Consider the following 15775-nt stretch of genomic DNA (forward strand, 5'->3'; position numbering starts at 1 on the left):
TAGTCAAAAGTAGAAACTAAATGTTCAAGAATGAAAGGTAGATAAACAAAATGTGGTTATCACCACACAATGAAGTAGTACTCAACCATAAAGAGGAATGGGGTACTGATCCATGCTACATGGACGAGCCAGGACATTATGCTAAGGGAAAGAAGCAAGACAAGGAAAGCCACAGGTTGTATGCTACCACTATATGAAGTGTCCAGAATAGGTGAATCTATAGAAAGATTAATGGATGCCTGAGACTGATGGCAGGGAAAGGAGGAGGGGAGGAGGGGTTAGAAGGAAAGGAATGATGAGTGACTGCTAGTGGGGTATCTGGGGTGATAAAATTGTTTTGGAATAAGATAGTGGTGCTGGTTCCACAACCTTGTCAATATACTAAAAGCCACTAAATTGTACAATGTAAAATGTACATGTGAATTAAAAAAAAACACATAGGAGCAAGAGGTTCTGCATACCCATATAAAAAAGGATCAATAGGCTTATTTAGGCCACCTCTTAACTTCTGCTAAGTTAATGAGCCTACATTCCTAAATTATTTCAAAATTATAAATTTCAGACTTTAAAAGGTTAACATAAAAGTCCTCCTCACTGCTTGGCTTCTGAGGCACCAGAAGCTCTGTCCTACTTTTCTGACCCTCCTGTTCAATCTACTTCGGAAGCTCTTCCTCTGCCATCGCATCTTAAAATCCCTAACCCTCTTATATGCCATACTCGCACTAGGAGCTAATTTCACTCCACTTCCATGGCTGTGATTAACGTCCTAATGCTGAGGATCCCTAAATATCTGCAGACAGATCTCTGTGTTCCAGATTAATATTCTCACTAAACACCTCCACTGGGTATCTTATAGACACTAAAATCAACAGGTCTGAAACCAGACTCACCGTCACTCCTCAAAAAAACAAACAAAAAATAGAAAACTACAATAAAAAACAACAGTCCTCCTCCGCCATTCATTATCCTAAGGAGTGGTACCACTACCCCCTAGTCTCCTGCCAGAAACCAGGGGTATCTCCTTAACCCTTCTCTCCCAACTTCTGTAAATATACCCCACTTTTTCTCACCATCATTCCTTCTATTTTAGGTTAGAACATCACCTTTCACTTAAATTATGGCATCATCTCCTTTACCTACTACTTGCCTCTAACAAACTAGCCCTCACCTTGCAGCAGAACCCCCATCCCAAACCTCACTCCTTCAGATCCTTGACTGGTCTTAGAAAACCCTTTGTGTTCTGGCTCCTACTTCTTTCTCATCACCCACATTTTATGCTTCAGCAATTCTGAACCATGTGACATTCTCTTAGTTCTAGGCACTTATGGGTGGCAACTCCTGTCTGGGATGCTGTTCTTCCTGATCCTCTGCTGCCAACACCTTTAATGTCCTTTGAGTCTGTGCTAACACATACACAGTGTCCCCTGATAAGTCTTCCCTATTGCTTCCATGGCGTTGTTAGATGCCCACCTCAGGCTCCTTCAGACCTGGCACTTAACCCCACCTTCCCATTTATCATACCATATCTCAACAGCCCCTTTACTTGCCCACGCTTCCCATCAGATTATAAGCTCGTTAAAGTCAGCTGTCCTCTGCTGCAGACTGCTTTCTACCCCGTGTCTGGCACAGAGGCCGGCATATACTAAGCATTCAACATGTTTCCTGCATGAATGACGCATGTAATGACATCAATAAACCAACAGTTTTTCTATTGCTTTTTGTTATTCTTGACCCATAAAAAGAACTTTTACATGCCCAACTACAGTAATTTATATGCAATCTGAGCAAAAATAAAACTTGCATTTGTATCTACCTACTATTTCCATACGGATAAAGAAGTACATGTGATCTAATAAATCTTATGTTGAAAAAGCACACAACCTGACACACAGAATACCTCAGAGAACACCTCACTACAGTTCTATAATTAACTCTATTTTTGAAACACAGGGATAGATCTTGATTACTGGGCTGAGAGTATCTGTAAAATACAGAAGGAAATGACTATGGTTTCATTACTTCAGGATACTGTAAGAACCAACAAAATGTCTGTATGTCATCTGACTTACTTAAGAAAAAGCCATTAACATAACGGACAATGCACAAAGAAAAATTCCAAAGTCTATTACTTTCTATACTCCCTTAATCAACACCTGACTTTGTGATTAAATCTGTTAGAGATGATAGCCCTTTCTACCAATATTTCCAAAAGAAAAAGGCTAAGCACACTCACAAATTGTAAACAAGGTTGCCATATTTTCCTTGTTTGAATTGGAGTCTTCCATTTGCAGTGAAGGTGGTACAAAAGAAAGACTGTCTGAAGATACATCTACATGACCTGTCCCCATAGCAACCTCCTGGGTGATGGAGGAGACAGCCACAGGTTCTAGGCTTAGGCCAACTTCATGGAGGGAAACAGATTCTAAGGAGGCGAGGTTGTGTGAGGTAGAGAGTGCCACGCTTACAGAGTTGGTGCTCATGGCCACGGTGTGGATGGAGTCACTGAGGGCACTGTCAGACATCCCGTTGACCCGACTTGCAATGTGGTCTGTCTCCATGACCACAGGGAGCTCCAGACCATTCCCATGAATGGGTATCACACCACCATGTCCTACGGTGTCTGCTGCAAGGTTGTTGCTCACAGAATCTACAGACAGAGGTTCATGACTTCTGGAGCCATTTGGGATTTGGGCATGCTCGCCTGCAACTCCGTCCATTGTAAGCTCTTCTGCCATTCCATCTGTAGAGATTGGGCTGGTAACCCTAGAGACGTTCTCCATAGTGATTGTTGTGTCCAAGGCCACCTCATGGCCATCACTGGGATGAAGACTTTGGGCACCATGTGTGTTCACAGAGCGAGAGTCTATTGAAACAATGCCTGGTTCTAATCCAACATTTCCATTGGACTGATAGGGATCTAGAGCTGAAGCGTTATTGGCAATAGATAATGCTGTATTACCATCAACATTTATAGAGTTAGGGTGGATATACTGAGGTGGTGGTCTGTCAGCTAAATAAGATAAAATGCCTGAAAAAAGAAGAAGATGAGATTTTAGAGACTTTTTAGTACATTGTTAAATATAAGGAATTCCAAATCTCAGAAGCTACTTTCCTTAAAAATATAACTAAATTAATCTCTTATCTACTTCTTTGGTTTAATTAACATATATGCTTTATAAAAATAGCAACATAGGAGTGCCTGAATGGCTTAGTTGGTTAAGCATCTGACTCCTGATTTCAGCTCAGGTCATGATCTCATGGTTCATGAGTTCCAGCCCTGTGTTGGGGCTCTACACTGAAGAGCAGGGCCTGCTTGGGATTCTCTCTGTCTCCCTCTTTCTCTCTGCCCCTCCCCAACTCATGCTTGCTCTGGCTCTCAAAATAAATAAAAACTTAAAAAAAAAAAAAAAAAAACTTTAAAAATGGCAACATAAATAGGCCATAAAATAATCTCCTACCTATTTGGTTTAACTGATATATACCTTATAAATAGCAACATTCATATACCATAATTCAGTTTTCCCTGTGAAACTCAGAAATCGTAAAAAAAAATTAACTATGTTCCTTTGAAGTCACTGGAAATTGAACATTTAAATGACGCCTTTAATATGTATATAGTTGGAATTCCTGAAACCTAAGATACTGAAATTTCCTCTATTATAGTTAAAAGGTAAAAGGATTTAAAAGCAGATCTTCCACATGAAAATGTTAATTAATTTAATAAAATTTAATTAAATACAACTAAGTTTTAAGTTATTAAACTATCATAACACATTATGGTCTATTCAAAATAAGTCACAATTGTATCTGCTTTATTAAAACCGAAAGAAACATTTAAACACTCATGCTTATAAGGATGTGGTCAAATGGTACTTGCTGCACTGCCAGTGGGAATGTAAATTACTAAAACCTCTTTGGAAAGTATATATATCTTAATATATAAAAGTATACATATAGTTTTAGATATATATATAAAATTAAATACATACAAGTACATACATACTTAATACATATACTCATGTGCAAGAGCATATGAACCCCAAAAACACTTTCATAGGCTCTTGCACAAGAAATTCCACTTAATGGTAATCTTCACTAAATGCATTTCATAAATATTATACACAAAGACTTTCCTATAATAGTAATAAGAACCTGGAAAAAACCAAAATGTCCAACAATAAAGATTGATATAATAAACAAACGATGGAATATCCATTCAGTAGATTGTAACGCAACATTAAAAAGAATAATTACAAAAACCATGCAGAAGTTAGGAAAAATAACTATGTAAAAACACAGGAAAATATTAAGTGGAAAAAAGGACACACAACCATATAGAAAGTACAGTCTTAGTTATGAAAAACAGTAAAAATCTATACACCAAAATAAAAGACAGGAAGAAAGTACACCAAGAAGATGGATGATAGGACTATTGGTGGTTCTTCTCCCCATTTGCTAAATTTTCTGAAACATACACTGAGAATAAGAAGTCAATAAACTTAAAACCAATAAACCTTAATTTATAATAAATAGTGACACTAGCAGGACGTGTGGTTGACAGGAATTACAACTGCAAAATTATAAAAATTAAATCAAGGAAACACTGGAGGAGAAAGGAAAAAAACTGTTCATCTGTCATTAAGAAATCATGCTTAGTCTGGGGCGCCTGGGTGGCTCAGTTGGCTAAGCGTCCGACTCCGGCTCAGGTCATAATCTTGCGGCTCATGGATTCGAGCCCCGCGTCGGGCTCTGTGCCAACAGCTCGGAGCCTGGAGCCTGTTTCGGATTCTGTGTCTCCCTCTCTCTGACCCTCCCCCATTCATACTCTTTCTCTGTCTCAAAAAATAAACGTTAAGAAAAAAATTAAAAAAAAAAAAAGAAATTATGCTTAGTCAAACTGCTATATTAATAATGTGTGATCTGTATATGCTAAAAGGAAAAGTACAAAAACATATAAAGATTTTTTTTCCCCACCTAGAGATTAATATCTAATACTGACAAACAGAAAATAGGGTTATTCAAGTCTTCAAGAAGTGAAGTTAATAGGAGGCTCTATTCTTTCTTCAAATTTCCCCAAATAACTATAATACTTACCAGGTAGAATGGTTCTGAAGTAACTGCTCTCCAGGTGGGGGTAAGGTGGTGGAGGTAGGGTGTAGTTTCTTTCGGGTAACCCACACATCACCCCTCGATCCCCAATACCCATTGGGAGCATCAGAGACAAAGCAGAAGGCAGAGAGCTCAGGGAGGGACCCAGATTTGGAATTGCCACTGGCAGGCCTACAAAAAAGTTTTTTTTCTCAATTAAAAGAAAGTTAAGTACTTAAAAATTCTCTCAATAATCACTAGCTAAACTCAAGAAAGTTTCTGCAAATGGGGAAAAATCTCACCTAAAAGCCCTTTATATCCCCAGACAGGAAGTGTTGGGCAAATATCCACAAACAGGCCCTAAAGTTAGTTCTCAAGTTAGTTTTAAAATGGCCAAGTTGATCCTCCAGTTGTCTGTATTGCTTTCAAGTACTAAAACATTTAATTACAATTAAAAACCTAGTTTAAATAAAATTTAAAAGAACAAATCATACAGAGATAAAAATGGGAAAAAATACCAAAGCTCACAGGAGTAGTCTTTGAGTAATGATATTACAGATTATTAATTTTTTTTTAATGTTTTTATTTATTTTTGAGAGAGAGACAGAGCATGAGCAGGGGAGGGGCAGTGAGAGAGGGAGACACAGAATCCAAAGCAGGCTCCAGGCTCTGAGCTGTCAGCACAGAGCCCAACACAGGGCTCAAACTCACAGAGTGTGAAATCATGACCTGAGCTGAAGCCGGACACTTAACCAACTGAGCCACCCAGGCACCCCTACAGATTTTTTTTAACCTCATTATTTATATTTACCATTTTATATGGTGAGAATGTTTTACTGTTTAAAAATTCTTAGCCGGGGCGCCTGGGTGGCTCAGTTCCTTAAGCGTCTGACTAGGCTCAGGTCATGATCTCACAGTTCATGAGTTTGAGCCCCAAGTCAGGCTCTGTGCTGATAGCTAAGAGCCTGGAACCTACTTCGGATTCTGTTGTCTCCCTCTCTACCCCTTGCCTGCTCACATTATGTCTCTCTCTCTCTCTCAAAAATAACTACACATTAAAAAAATTAAAAAGGAAATTCTTAGAGGGGTGCCTGGGTGGCTCAGTTCGTTAAGCGTCTGACTAGGCTCAGGTCATGATCTCACAGTTCATGAGTTCCAGCCCCAAGTCAGGCTCTGTGCTGATGGCTAAGAGCCTGGAACCTACTTCGGATTCTGTGTCTCCCTCTCTACCCCTTGCCTGCTCACATTATGTGTGTGTGTGTGTCTCTCTCTCTCTCAAAAATAAATACACATTAAAAAAATTAAAAAGGAAATTCTTAGAGGGGTGCCTGGGTGGCTCAGTCAGTTAAGCATCCAACTCTTAATTTTGGCTCAGGTCATGATCTCACAGGTTTTGAGACCGAGCCCCACATCAGGCTCTGCACTGACAGCATGGAGCCTGCTTGGCATTCTCTCTCTCTCTCTCTCTCTCTCTCTCTCTCTCTGTCCCTCCCCCACTTGTGCGTGCATACGTGCTCTCTCTCTTTCAAAATAGACTTAAAAAAAACTTTAAATAAAATTTCTTAGATATGCTTCTACTTGGAAGTGCAAAACTGTACAAATATACAGTCTTTAGTACATATGCTGTATTTCATGATTTAAAAAAATTCAAACTTTAGATTGTATCTATCTTGGATTATATCTGCAAGGTGTGGAAACGACTCTTACTGTACCTAAGTGTAATAATGAATACTGACCAACTTGAGCAGTGATTTATGTTTGCCCATGGCAATATTTTTTAATAGGCTTTTCCTCCTTAACGAGAGTGTTCACTAAAAGGAATGCCTAAGAGATAATCAAATGAACTCACTAATAAATTGTTTAATTTCTTTTGTGGACACTGAAAGGAATGTGGAGACCCTAGTTCAGATGAATTTATTTAACTGCTGCACAGTAGTAATTAAGCAGGTAATTCCCTACAGAGAACTATTTAAACAGCTTATAGATTTAAAATATCCTTAGGGGTGCCTGGGTGGCTCAATCGATTAAGCATCCATCTTCAGCTCAGGTCATGATCTCACGGTTTGTGAGTTCGAGCCCCATGTCAGGCTCTGTGCTAATAGCTCAGAGCCTGAAACCTGCTTCTGATTCTGTGTCTTCCTCTCTCTCTCTGCCCCTTCCCCACTTGCATTGTTTCTCTCTAAAATAAATTTTAAAAACATTAAATAAATTTTAGGGAAAAAAATACCCTAAACATTAACTCTTATTTCGATAAAGAAAGTCCATTACGATGTCACAAATCTTTAACGACCACTAGCTTACCACTGTAAGAACGAACAGCTTATCTCTTTTCTATTTCAGTAGAAAAAAGAAAATAAAGCAGATAAAAAGGTTTTAAATGTACAGCGATAGAGAAAATGGGAGCTTTTTCTGTACAACTCCTCTCTGGATACTGAGGCTCCCGGGGAGCCCTACCTGGGAGCTCCATCTCTGGCATCTCCTCTTATAATTCTCAGCCTCATGCATTTGCGGTTGTTCCTGGTTTTGGATGTAATAGAAAATAAAGCTCAATTCCTCCTATTTACTGAGAATGCTGAATAGAGTAACTTTCATTCTCTTCTATTAACCCAGGGACAGAGCGCCAAGGGAGTGAACCAGATGAATGCGTAATCCTAGAAAAAATGCCAAGCAAATTACAGCTGTAGGTAACAGGCCACCCACCCCACAAGAGGACTAATCAGAAAAAGCTGCCACTCCTGTCCACTAGAACTCCAGGACTCCACAAAAACATTCCTTCCATTACGCTGCCACTCGTGGAACTGCTGTTCACACCTGCCTGGCTTCCCCTTCACACTCGTAAAGGGGCTTTGACCCCCTGCAGGCTCCACTTAGAACTGATAATACAATTAAGTGTTCCAATCCAGTCGCTCTCCCTTCCCACTCACCTGGGGCAGGGATGGCGTTGTGAGTGGGTGAGGCAGCCAACCCTAGGTGACTCCCTGAGCCTGGCAAGGCATTGCTCACAGAGGATGAAGTCAGCTGCTCCATCCCCACTGGGCTCAGGTTCATTTCATTCATCCTAGGAAAGAGCACACACGAGTGAGGCGAAATCTTACCTCAGTGATTCCCTTTTAAGGTACTGCACAACCTGAGGCAATCAGGATAGGGAAATGAGAGCGGACCAACTACTAATTCATTTTTTTTTTTTTTAATTTTTTTTTTTTCAACGTTTTTTATTTATTTTTGGGACAGAGAGAGACAGAGCATGAACGGGGGAGGGGCAGAGAGAGAGGGAGACACAGAATCGGAAACAGGCTCCAGGCTCCGAGCCATCAGCCCAGAGCCCGACGCGGGGCTCGAACTCACGGACCGCGAGATCGTGACCTGGCTGAAGTCGGACGCTTAACCGACTGCGCCACCCAGGCGCCCCTACTAATTCATTTTTATGCTCACAGCTCTCAGACAGCGAATGTCATATTCTTTCTAATCATAAAAACCCTGGGATTCCGAGACGTTAACTCAGTCAACATCACAAAGCAAAAATATGATGTAACTCAGGTGTGCTTTGTTTCAAACCCTACGCACACTACCCGAAGCAAAGCACAATCCTTAGAGCACATGGCAATAAGAGTTTGTTTTTGTTTTTTTAAATACCGAAGCTTTTTCTTTCACAGTATTTTCTCCAAATGGCCTATTACTTCAAACCAGACTTTTGTAGATGGTTTGGTTTAATTCACTTAAAAGAATTTTTACTAATTCTTTTTACAGGAGTTATAGTGATACTGGGTCTGAATTAAATTATTAATAATGAGGGGCACCTGGGTGGCTCAGTCGGTTAAGCGTCCGACTTCGGCTCAGGTCATGGTCTCGTGGTTTGAGAGCTCGAGCCCCGCATCAGGCTCTGTGCTCACAGCTCAGAGCCTGGAGCCTGCCTCAGATTCCGGGTCTCTTCCTCTCTGTGTCCCTCCCTTGCTCATGCTCTGTCTCTGTCTCTCAATAATAAATGTTAAAAAAAAAAAAAAATTGAAATATGTGATCTGGATGAAGCAATGCATCTTCATCCTTACTAGAAAGGCAACTAGAAGCATAGGATAAATGAGGTGCATCAAGGACAACACATTAATAACAGTACAAGTATTTAATTATGCTATAAAAGAATGCAAAAAAAAATCCTATAGCCTAAAGAAACAGCAGCTACCTGTAATGCTGAAAGTTTCTAGGTGAGTTTGTTTAAAATGGACTTTTCCTGTAATTTCTTACAGCTATAAATGTAATTAAAACTCTACAACCACCAGAGCAGTAATAACCTATAACAAATGGCTACGATATTTTTTTTAAGTAAGCTAAAAGTCTATAGCTTCAAATCTCAGTCTAAAAATTCCTGAATTTAATCTGTGTACCTAATCTCCAGATAAAAATCAAAATGGTTTCTGGGTTGACTCCTAGGCCTTCTTCTCAAACCAGTTCAAACCAGAGTTTAGCGTGAGGCTCAGCAGATTTCTGTTTTGTCGTGAGTCACTGAAATGTGATGACCTCAGCAGCCATAAACCAAAGGTAACAAATATCCCAGGGAAAGCAAGCAGATGAAGGGAATTTACAATAAGATCCGAAGACTCTCATTCTAAAGGGCAATTCTATTCTACCTTTCTCATACGGGTTTCTAGGAAGCAAGCTTGGAAGAAGAGCTAAAAATCAAGATCCCAAGCTCTCTCTTCTTCCCTACTCATTCCTGGTAAAATCCTTTCCTTCACACTTCTGCAGTTTGTATGTGTGTGTTTCTAACTGACTTACAGAATAAACCATTTGCCAGTTGCTAATCTTGCAACTTTTTCTTAGAATGACATATAAAAAGCTAACTGAAACTCACCCACTTTGCAAAAGGCATGGACAGGTTCAGCAACTTCAGTGAATTTGTCTTCCTCATCCTAAACATACAGCCTATGAAAGGGTCCCAAAACAACAGCCAAATGTAACTCTACCTGGCACCGATCTGTACTGCCATGGTATAAAGTACCTGAAATATTTGCATGAAACCTGCAACACTAAGAACTTAATTCCCCCACATTACCATCTGAGCCACAGGGTAACCAGCAAAATTCAAGGTGAAGCATGGTGTTAAGCTAAAAATACACTCTGGAATCCAGATCAAGATATTAAACGCTCAAATAACTCAAAGGCACAGGGAAAAGGTGTGAATGAGCCAAAAATCAACGTGTGGCTATCTAGAACGATTCGCATTTGGAGTAAATTTGGTTGCATGAGGCTGGATTCAACCCAACTCTGGTTTCTGGATTTCTGGTCTCCTTTGGGACATAAATCCATTTGCAAATCGCACCTGTAACCTCCCTCGCGGCACCAAAACCAAAGAAAGGCACTCTGAACTCTGATTTGCCAAACGCTTCCCAAAGATGTCACCAGCACAGGGCCCATCACTCACCTGTGATGCATCTGCTTGGGGCCAAGTGTCAGAGAAAAGAACACAGGCGCGGCGGGGAACCGGCATCAGGGTTTGCGTTCCAGGGTCACGTGCTACCGCATCTTGCTTACAACCGCTGCACAAACGCGGCCCCTCGGCCCCGCGGCCGCCCGGGGCCGCCCAACTTCTCCCGAGGGCCGGCGGCCGCGCACCCCGCCGCGAGATGGGGCATGCCGGGGGACACCCGGGGCTTTTCCTCCAGAAGCTTCGGGAGGGGGGCTGCCCAACCTGGGGGGTGGGAGGGAGGAGAGGACAAGGGCGGTCACCAAAACGGAGTGGATGCAGTCCCTGTCCCCTCGCCACCGGCGCGCCCGGGCGCTTCGGACACCGCCTCCCAGGGGCGGCCGACTGACTCGCCCGCCCGCCGGCGTGAGGCCCGCAGGCCCAGCCGCCCTCGCCCAGCCCCGGCCGGGCCCGCGCGCAGCCCACCTGCCGGCCGCGCGGGGGGCGCGCGCGCCTGCCCCACCGCTTTGTTCCTCATCCGGGCAGAGCTTGCCTCGGGCCCTCCCCGCCCGCTCGACCCCCGCGCCCCGGGGGCCGCTGGCCTAACGTTTCCCGCCCGGCCCGGCCCAGCCCGCCGACTCCTCAGGGCCGCACCCTCCGAGGCGCGTTTCCGGCTCCTCAGCCACTCGGGGCGCCTGCCGCTCCGCCCCTCGTGCGTGCGCCCCTCCCGGCCGTGGCCCGCTAGCGGCGACTGCGTCCCGGCGCCCCTCCCCCAGCCGAGCCCCTTCCGCGCGTGCGCACTGAGAGGACCCAGGCCCGAGGGGTGCGGGGCCCGGAGAGGCTCCGGAGGGAGCGTCGCGTCTCAGGCCTGCTGGATTGCGTCGAGCGCCGAGCTATCGACCCACAGTTGCTAGGCATCCAGCGCTGCAGAGCATGTTTTGAGCGGGTTCTGAGTCCCCTAAATCCTCAGACTCGGTTTCAGTGTTCGTAGCGTTCTCCTGCTAGGGAAGCGTGGGTCCACGCAAGCCCAAAAGATTCGAAATAAGGGACTTAGCCCAAAGATGTTGGCGCTGTTGCCCAGGAGGAATTGGGACTCTATCCTGAACAGTTTTCACCTTATGTTACACCTGAAGGTTGCCCAGTTTTCCTGCTTCAAGTCATAAATAGGGGTGTGTGGGATTTTGTACAAATTTTCTTTCCCTTGTCTCTTTGCCCTTCTTCTCTCCTGCATCCCAAGCATTGTGCTAAGCTCCGGGAATACTGAGGCGGGACAGTTTTTCTCTAAAGCCAAGTTCATGAGCACTGACATTAGAACTACAAACAAGCAGCCTGGTAGCTTCCACACCAGCAGAGCAGCAGAGACCCAGGAATTCCTCCTTTCATTCAGGAAACATTTACTGAATGTTTCATCTCAAACATGGTAATACAAAATAAGACCTAGGTCTTAACCTTGAACAGCTTGTAGTCTAGTGGAGACTGGTGGGTTTTGAAAATATAATCCCAGGTAAAGGGCAAAGGCATGCACAATGTTTTGGATGAGAGGTGGGAGTGGTCTCAACTCAATATAATGTTTCCTTTACCTTCTCATAAAAAGAAAACACATTCCAAATGAGGAAACTAAGCACTTAACATTGACAGGTCATACTGGTTTTGCTCTCTTGGTAACAACAAATAGAAGCCTAAATCAGGAAAGTTATCATATCACAAGTGTATGAGACACAGTATTCCGTAAAATGCCACTTCAAACCTGGGACCTAGAGAATGATGATGTGTCTTATAAAAGGCTGAATAACTTCACTCTGGTTTTCCATGCCTATTTTTTTTTTTTTAATTTATTTATTTTTGAGGGAGGGAGGGGCAGAGAAAGAGGGAGAGAGAGAATCCCAAGCAGCTCCTCACTGACAGTGTGACACCCAATGCAGGGCTCAAATTCACAAACCAGGAGATCATGACCTGAGCCAAAATTGAGACTAGGACACTTAACCGACTGAGCCACCCAAGCCCCCCTTGAACAGTTTTATTAATTACAGAGATGTAAAATTCATGTAAAAAGTCATGATTACATATAATACATGATCACATATAACTAAAACAATAATAGTTACAGAAGAAAATATACAAGAAAATCTTTGTAACTTTGATAAGACACCAAAATCAAGAACCACTAAAAAATTGACAAATTGAACTTCATCAAAATTAAAGCTTTTTGTCTTGAAAAGATGCAATTAACAAAATAAAAAGTCACACCAGAAATGTGTATAAAATATTTGCAAAACAAATATCTGACAAGCGACTCTTATCTGGAATATATAAAGAGCCCTTTAAACTCAATAATAAGAAGGCAAGCAACCCAAATTTTTTAGGTGGGCAAAACATTTGAATAGCCACTTTACCAAAGAAGATAAGTGGATGGCAATTAGGCACACAGAAGGATAACCAACAGAATTAGTTATTAGGGAAATGCAAATCAAAACACAATAAGGTAAAATGGGCAAAGTTTAAAAGTCTATAACAACTGTTGGTGAAGATACAGAATAATTGGAATTCTCACACTTTGCTAGCAAAATGCTACAGCCATATCAGAAAACAACTTAGCAATTCTGTATACCATATGATTCAGTAATCACATACGTAGGTATTTACCCAAGAGAAAATAAAAGCAGATTTACAAAGACTTGTACACAAATGCTCGTAGAAACTTTGATAGTATAATAGTCCCAAACTGTAGACAGCCAAAATGTCTATTAACTGGTGAACGAATAAACAAATTGGAGTATATCTCCATAATGGAACACTACTTGGCAATAAAAAGGGGCACACTATTGATATGTGGATGAATTTCATCCTTCATACACAAAAGACTACCTATTCTGTGTTTCCATTTATATAAAATTCTAGAAAAGGAAAAACTATTGTAATAGAAAACACATAAGTGATTGTCAGGATTTGGGGATGAGTGGGAAGGATGAGACTGCCTATAAAGAGGCATGAGGAAACTTTTAGGGGCGATGGAAATTATCTTGATTGTGGTAGTGGTTACACAACTGTGTCCACTCATAACAATTTGTCAAACCGCACACTTAAAATTGGTGAGTTTTACTGCATGTAAAAATATCTCAAAAAGTCAACTTTTAAAAAATGATGTCATGGGGCGCCTGGGGGGCTCAGTTGGTTAAGCATCCAACATCGTCTCAGGTCATGAAATCACGGCTCATGGGCTCAAGCTCCATGGAGGGCTCTCTGCTGACAGCTCAGAGCCTGGAGCCCACTTCGGATTCTGTGTGTCTCTCTCTGCCCCTCCCCCACTTGCACTGTGCCTCTCTCTCTCTCTCTCAAAAATAAACATACATACATACATGCAGACATACATAAAGTAAGTAAGTAAGTAAGTCCTGGTCACCAAAAATGGAAGGATCCTAACCCTATTCCCTAGACTAGATTACGTCCACTCACTGTGTGCTCTCTCATCATTCTTATCTTGATTGTAATTACTTGTTTCATTTTCTGTCTTGCCAAGTAGATTTTAAGTTTTGGGAACAAGATCCGTATCTATCTGATTTAATGCTATATGAGATAATACAATACCTGACATATACTAGGTGCTCAGTAAATATGTGATTAATAAATGAAAGTCAAACTGGCATAATCCTAAACTATGCTTATTAACTTGCATATCGCCTTCCTTGGGACGATGCCCAAAGCAATGAATGCCCAAAGGTTGCCTAAGGAGATGATTTAAGGTAACTTGTCACTTTAAGGAGATAGCAAGGACCCAGTAAAGCAATAAAAACAATGAGAGAATTACTGACCTATCAGGTCAATAGAAATGAAGAGTGTAGCTGTTCTTTTAGGACCCAAGTGTTCAAAAGACTGTGGAACAAAAATGTAGGTTTGCAACCACAGAGTGAACCCTAGAGATAAGTGTATATAAGACAAACAAGATGGGGCCCCGGGGTGGCTCGGTTGATTAAGCGTCTGACCGGCTCAGGTTGTGATCTTGCGGTTTGTGGGTTCAGGTTCCACATGGAGCTCTATGCTAACAGCTCAGAGCCTGCTTTGGATTCTGTGTCTCCCTCTCTTTCTACTTCTCCCACGCTCATGCTCTTTCTCTCATTCTCTCTAAATAAATAAATAAATAAGCATTAAAATTTTAAAAAGAAGAGACAAGATAACAACCATTCACATTTCTGCTGGAAGAGGCAGAGGCAGAAAGCAAATTAACTTTAAACATTATCTTCTATCACTAAAGATATGGACAAGAATGGGTAAATTGGGGCCTGGATTGGGCTGCTCAGATTATCTCTTTTTTCACTTAACTCTAATTAAGGTATAAAGCCCTGGTACTGACCTCCCATGTTAGGGAGAGTCTGGAAATATGACTTTTTATGTGGATACACCTGTTCTTTGACATTTTTTGAGATTCTCCCTATATGCCTGAAACAATTATAATTTATTGTATCGGATTCTAACTGACTCATTTCCTTATTTAATATTTGCAGAAAGGCATGGGAAAGCTAGAATTTATTCAAAAAACATTTGTTGAGTACCTACTATGGGCACTGGGGATACAGCAGTGAATTAAACAGGGGAAAAAATGCCTCTCTCTAAAGAGCTAACCAACAAGTAACTAATGAAAACATATAACATTCTAGATGGCAATAAATACCGTGACAAAAAGTATGGTAGGGAAGAAAGTGCTGGCAGATAGGGGCTGCAATTTAAAATAACACAGAGTGAGAAATCATCATTGAAAAGGTGAAATTTGAACCAAAGGAGGTGAGAGAATGATCCATATGCACATCTAGAAGAAGAGAGTTTCAGTCCGAGGTAAGGGAAAATGCAAAGACCCTGAGGCAAGACAATGTCTGGCAGGTTTGAGGAATTGCAAGAATGCCAATGACCCTAGAATTGTACCTCCTACGTAGCAGCCATTAGCCACATGTGGTTATTAAGCCCCTAAAATGTACCTAGTTCAAATTGTGTAATTATTTTAGGGCAAGAGAGTAAAATAGAGCCACTGTGTTAATGGCTCCAGTTTTGTACTCCTCCTTGAGACCACGCCCTTTGCAAGGTGACTTTACAGCTCATCTCAGTATCAAGTAGAATCCTTTGTTTCTGCCCCTTGATTCTGATTGGCCATACTAGACATTTACTAGAACTCAGCCTAAATCATTGCCCTTCAGGCTCAAGAACTAAATAAATACTCCTTGTCTTAAGCTACTGAGCCTTGGGATAGTAAACTTGGTGGCCACTCTGAAGGAGGCTGGCTTCCTTTTCTTGGATGCCACT

General features: G+C 41.8%; 1 protein-coding gene across 6 annotated transcripts in view; it reads right to left on the bottom strand.

The window, feature by feature from the left end:
• PRDM4 (PR/SET domain 4) overlaps window positions 1–11257 on the bottom strand; it is a 29842-nt gene extending 18585 nt beyond the window's left edge. For 5 of the 6 annotated variants that reach the window (XM_078449505.2, XM_060656527.3, XM_060656531.3 and 2 more), the window contains exons 1-5: window positions 10973–11134; window positions 10505–10771; window positions 8013–8146; window positions 5095–5280; window positions 2234–3028 (exon numbers count right to left, since the gene is read on the bottom strand). In XM_078449505.2, the coding sequence (XP_078305631.1) occupies window positions 2234–3028; window positions 5095–5280; window positions 8013–8146; window positions 10505–10515 (1126 nt within the window). In that variant the 5' untranslated portion in view covers window positions 10516–10771; window positions 10973–11134. The other variant, XM_060656528.3, reaches the window with a different exon arrangement.
• Window positions 11258–15775: the final 4518 nt, after the last annotated feature.

This window comes from Panthera onca, chromosome B4 (genome assembly GCF_046562875.1).
Source record: "Panthera onca isolate mPanOnc1 chromosome B4, mPanOnc1 haplotype 2, whole genome shotgun sequence".
Classification (NCBI taxonomy): Eukaryota; Metazoa; Chordata; class Mammalia; order Carnivora; family Felidae; genus Panthera; species Panthera onca.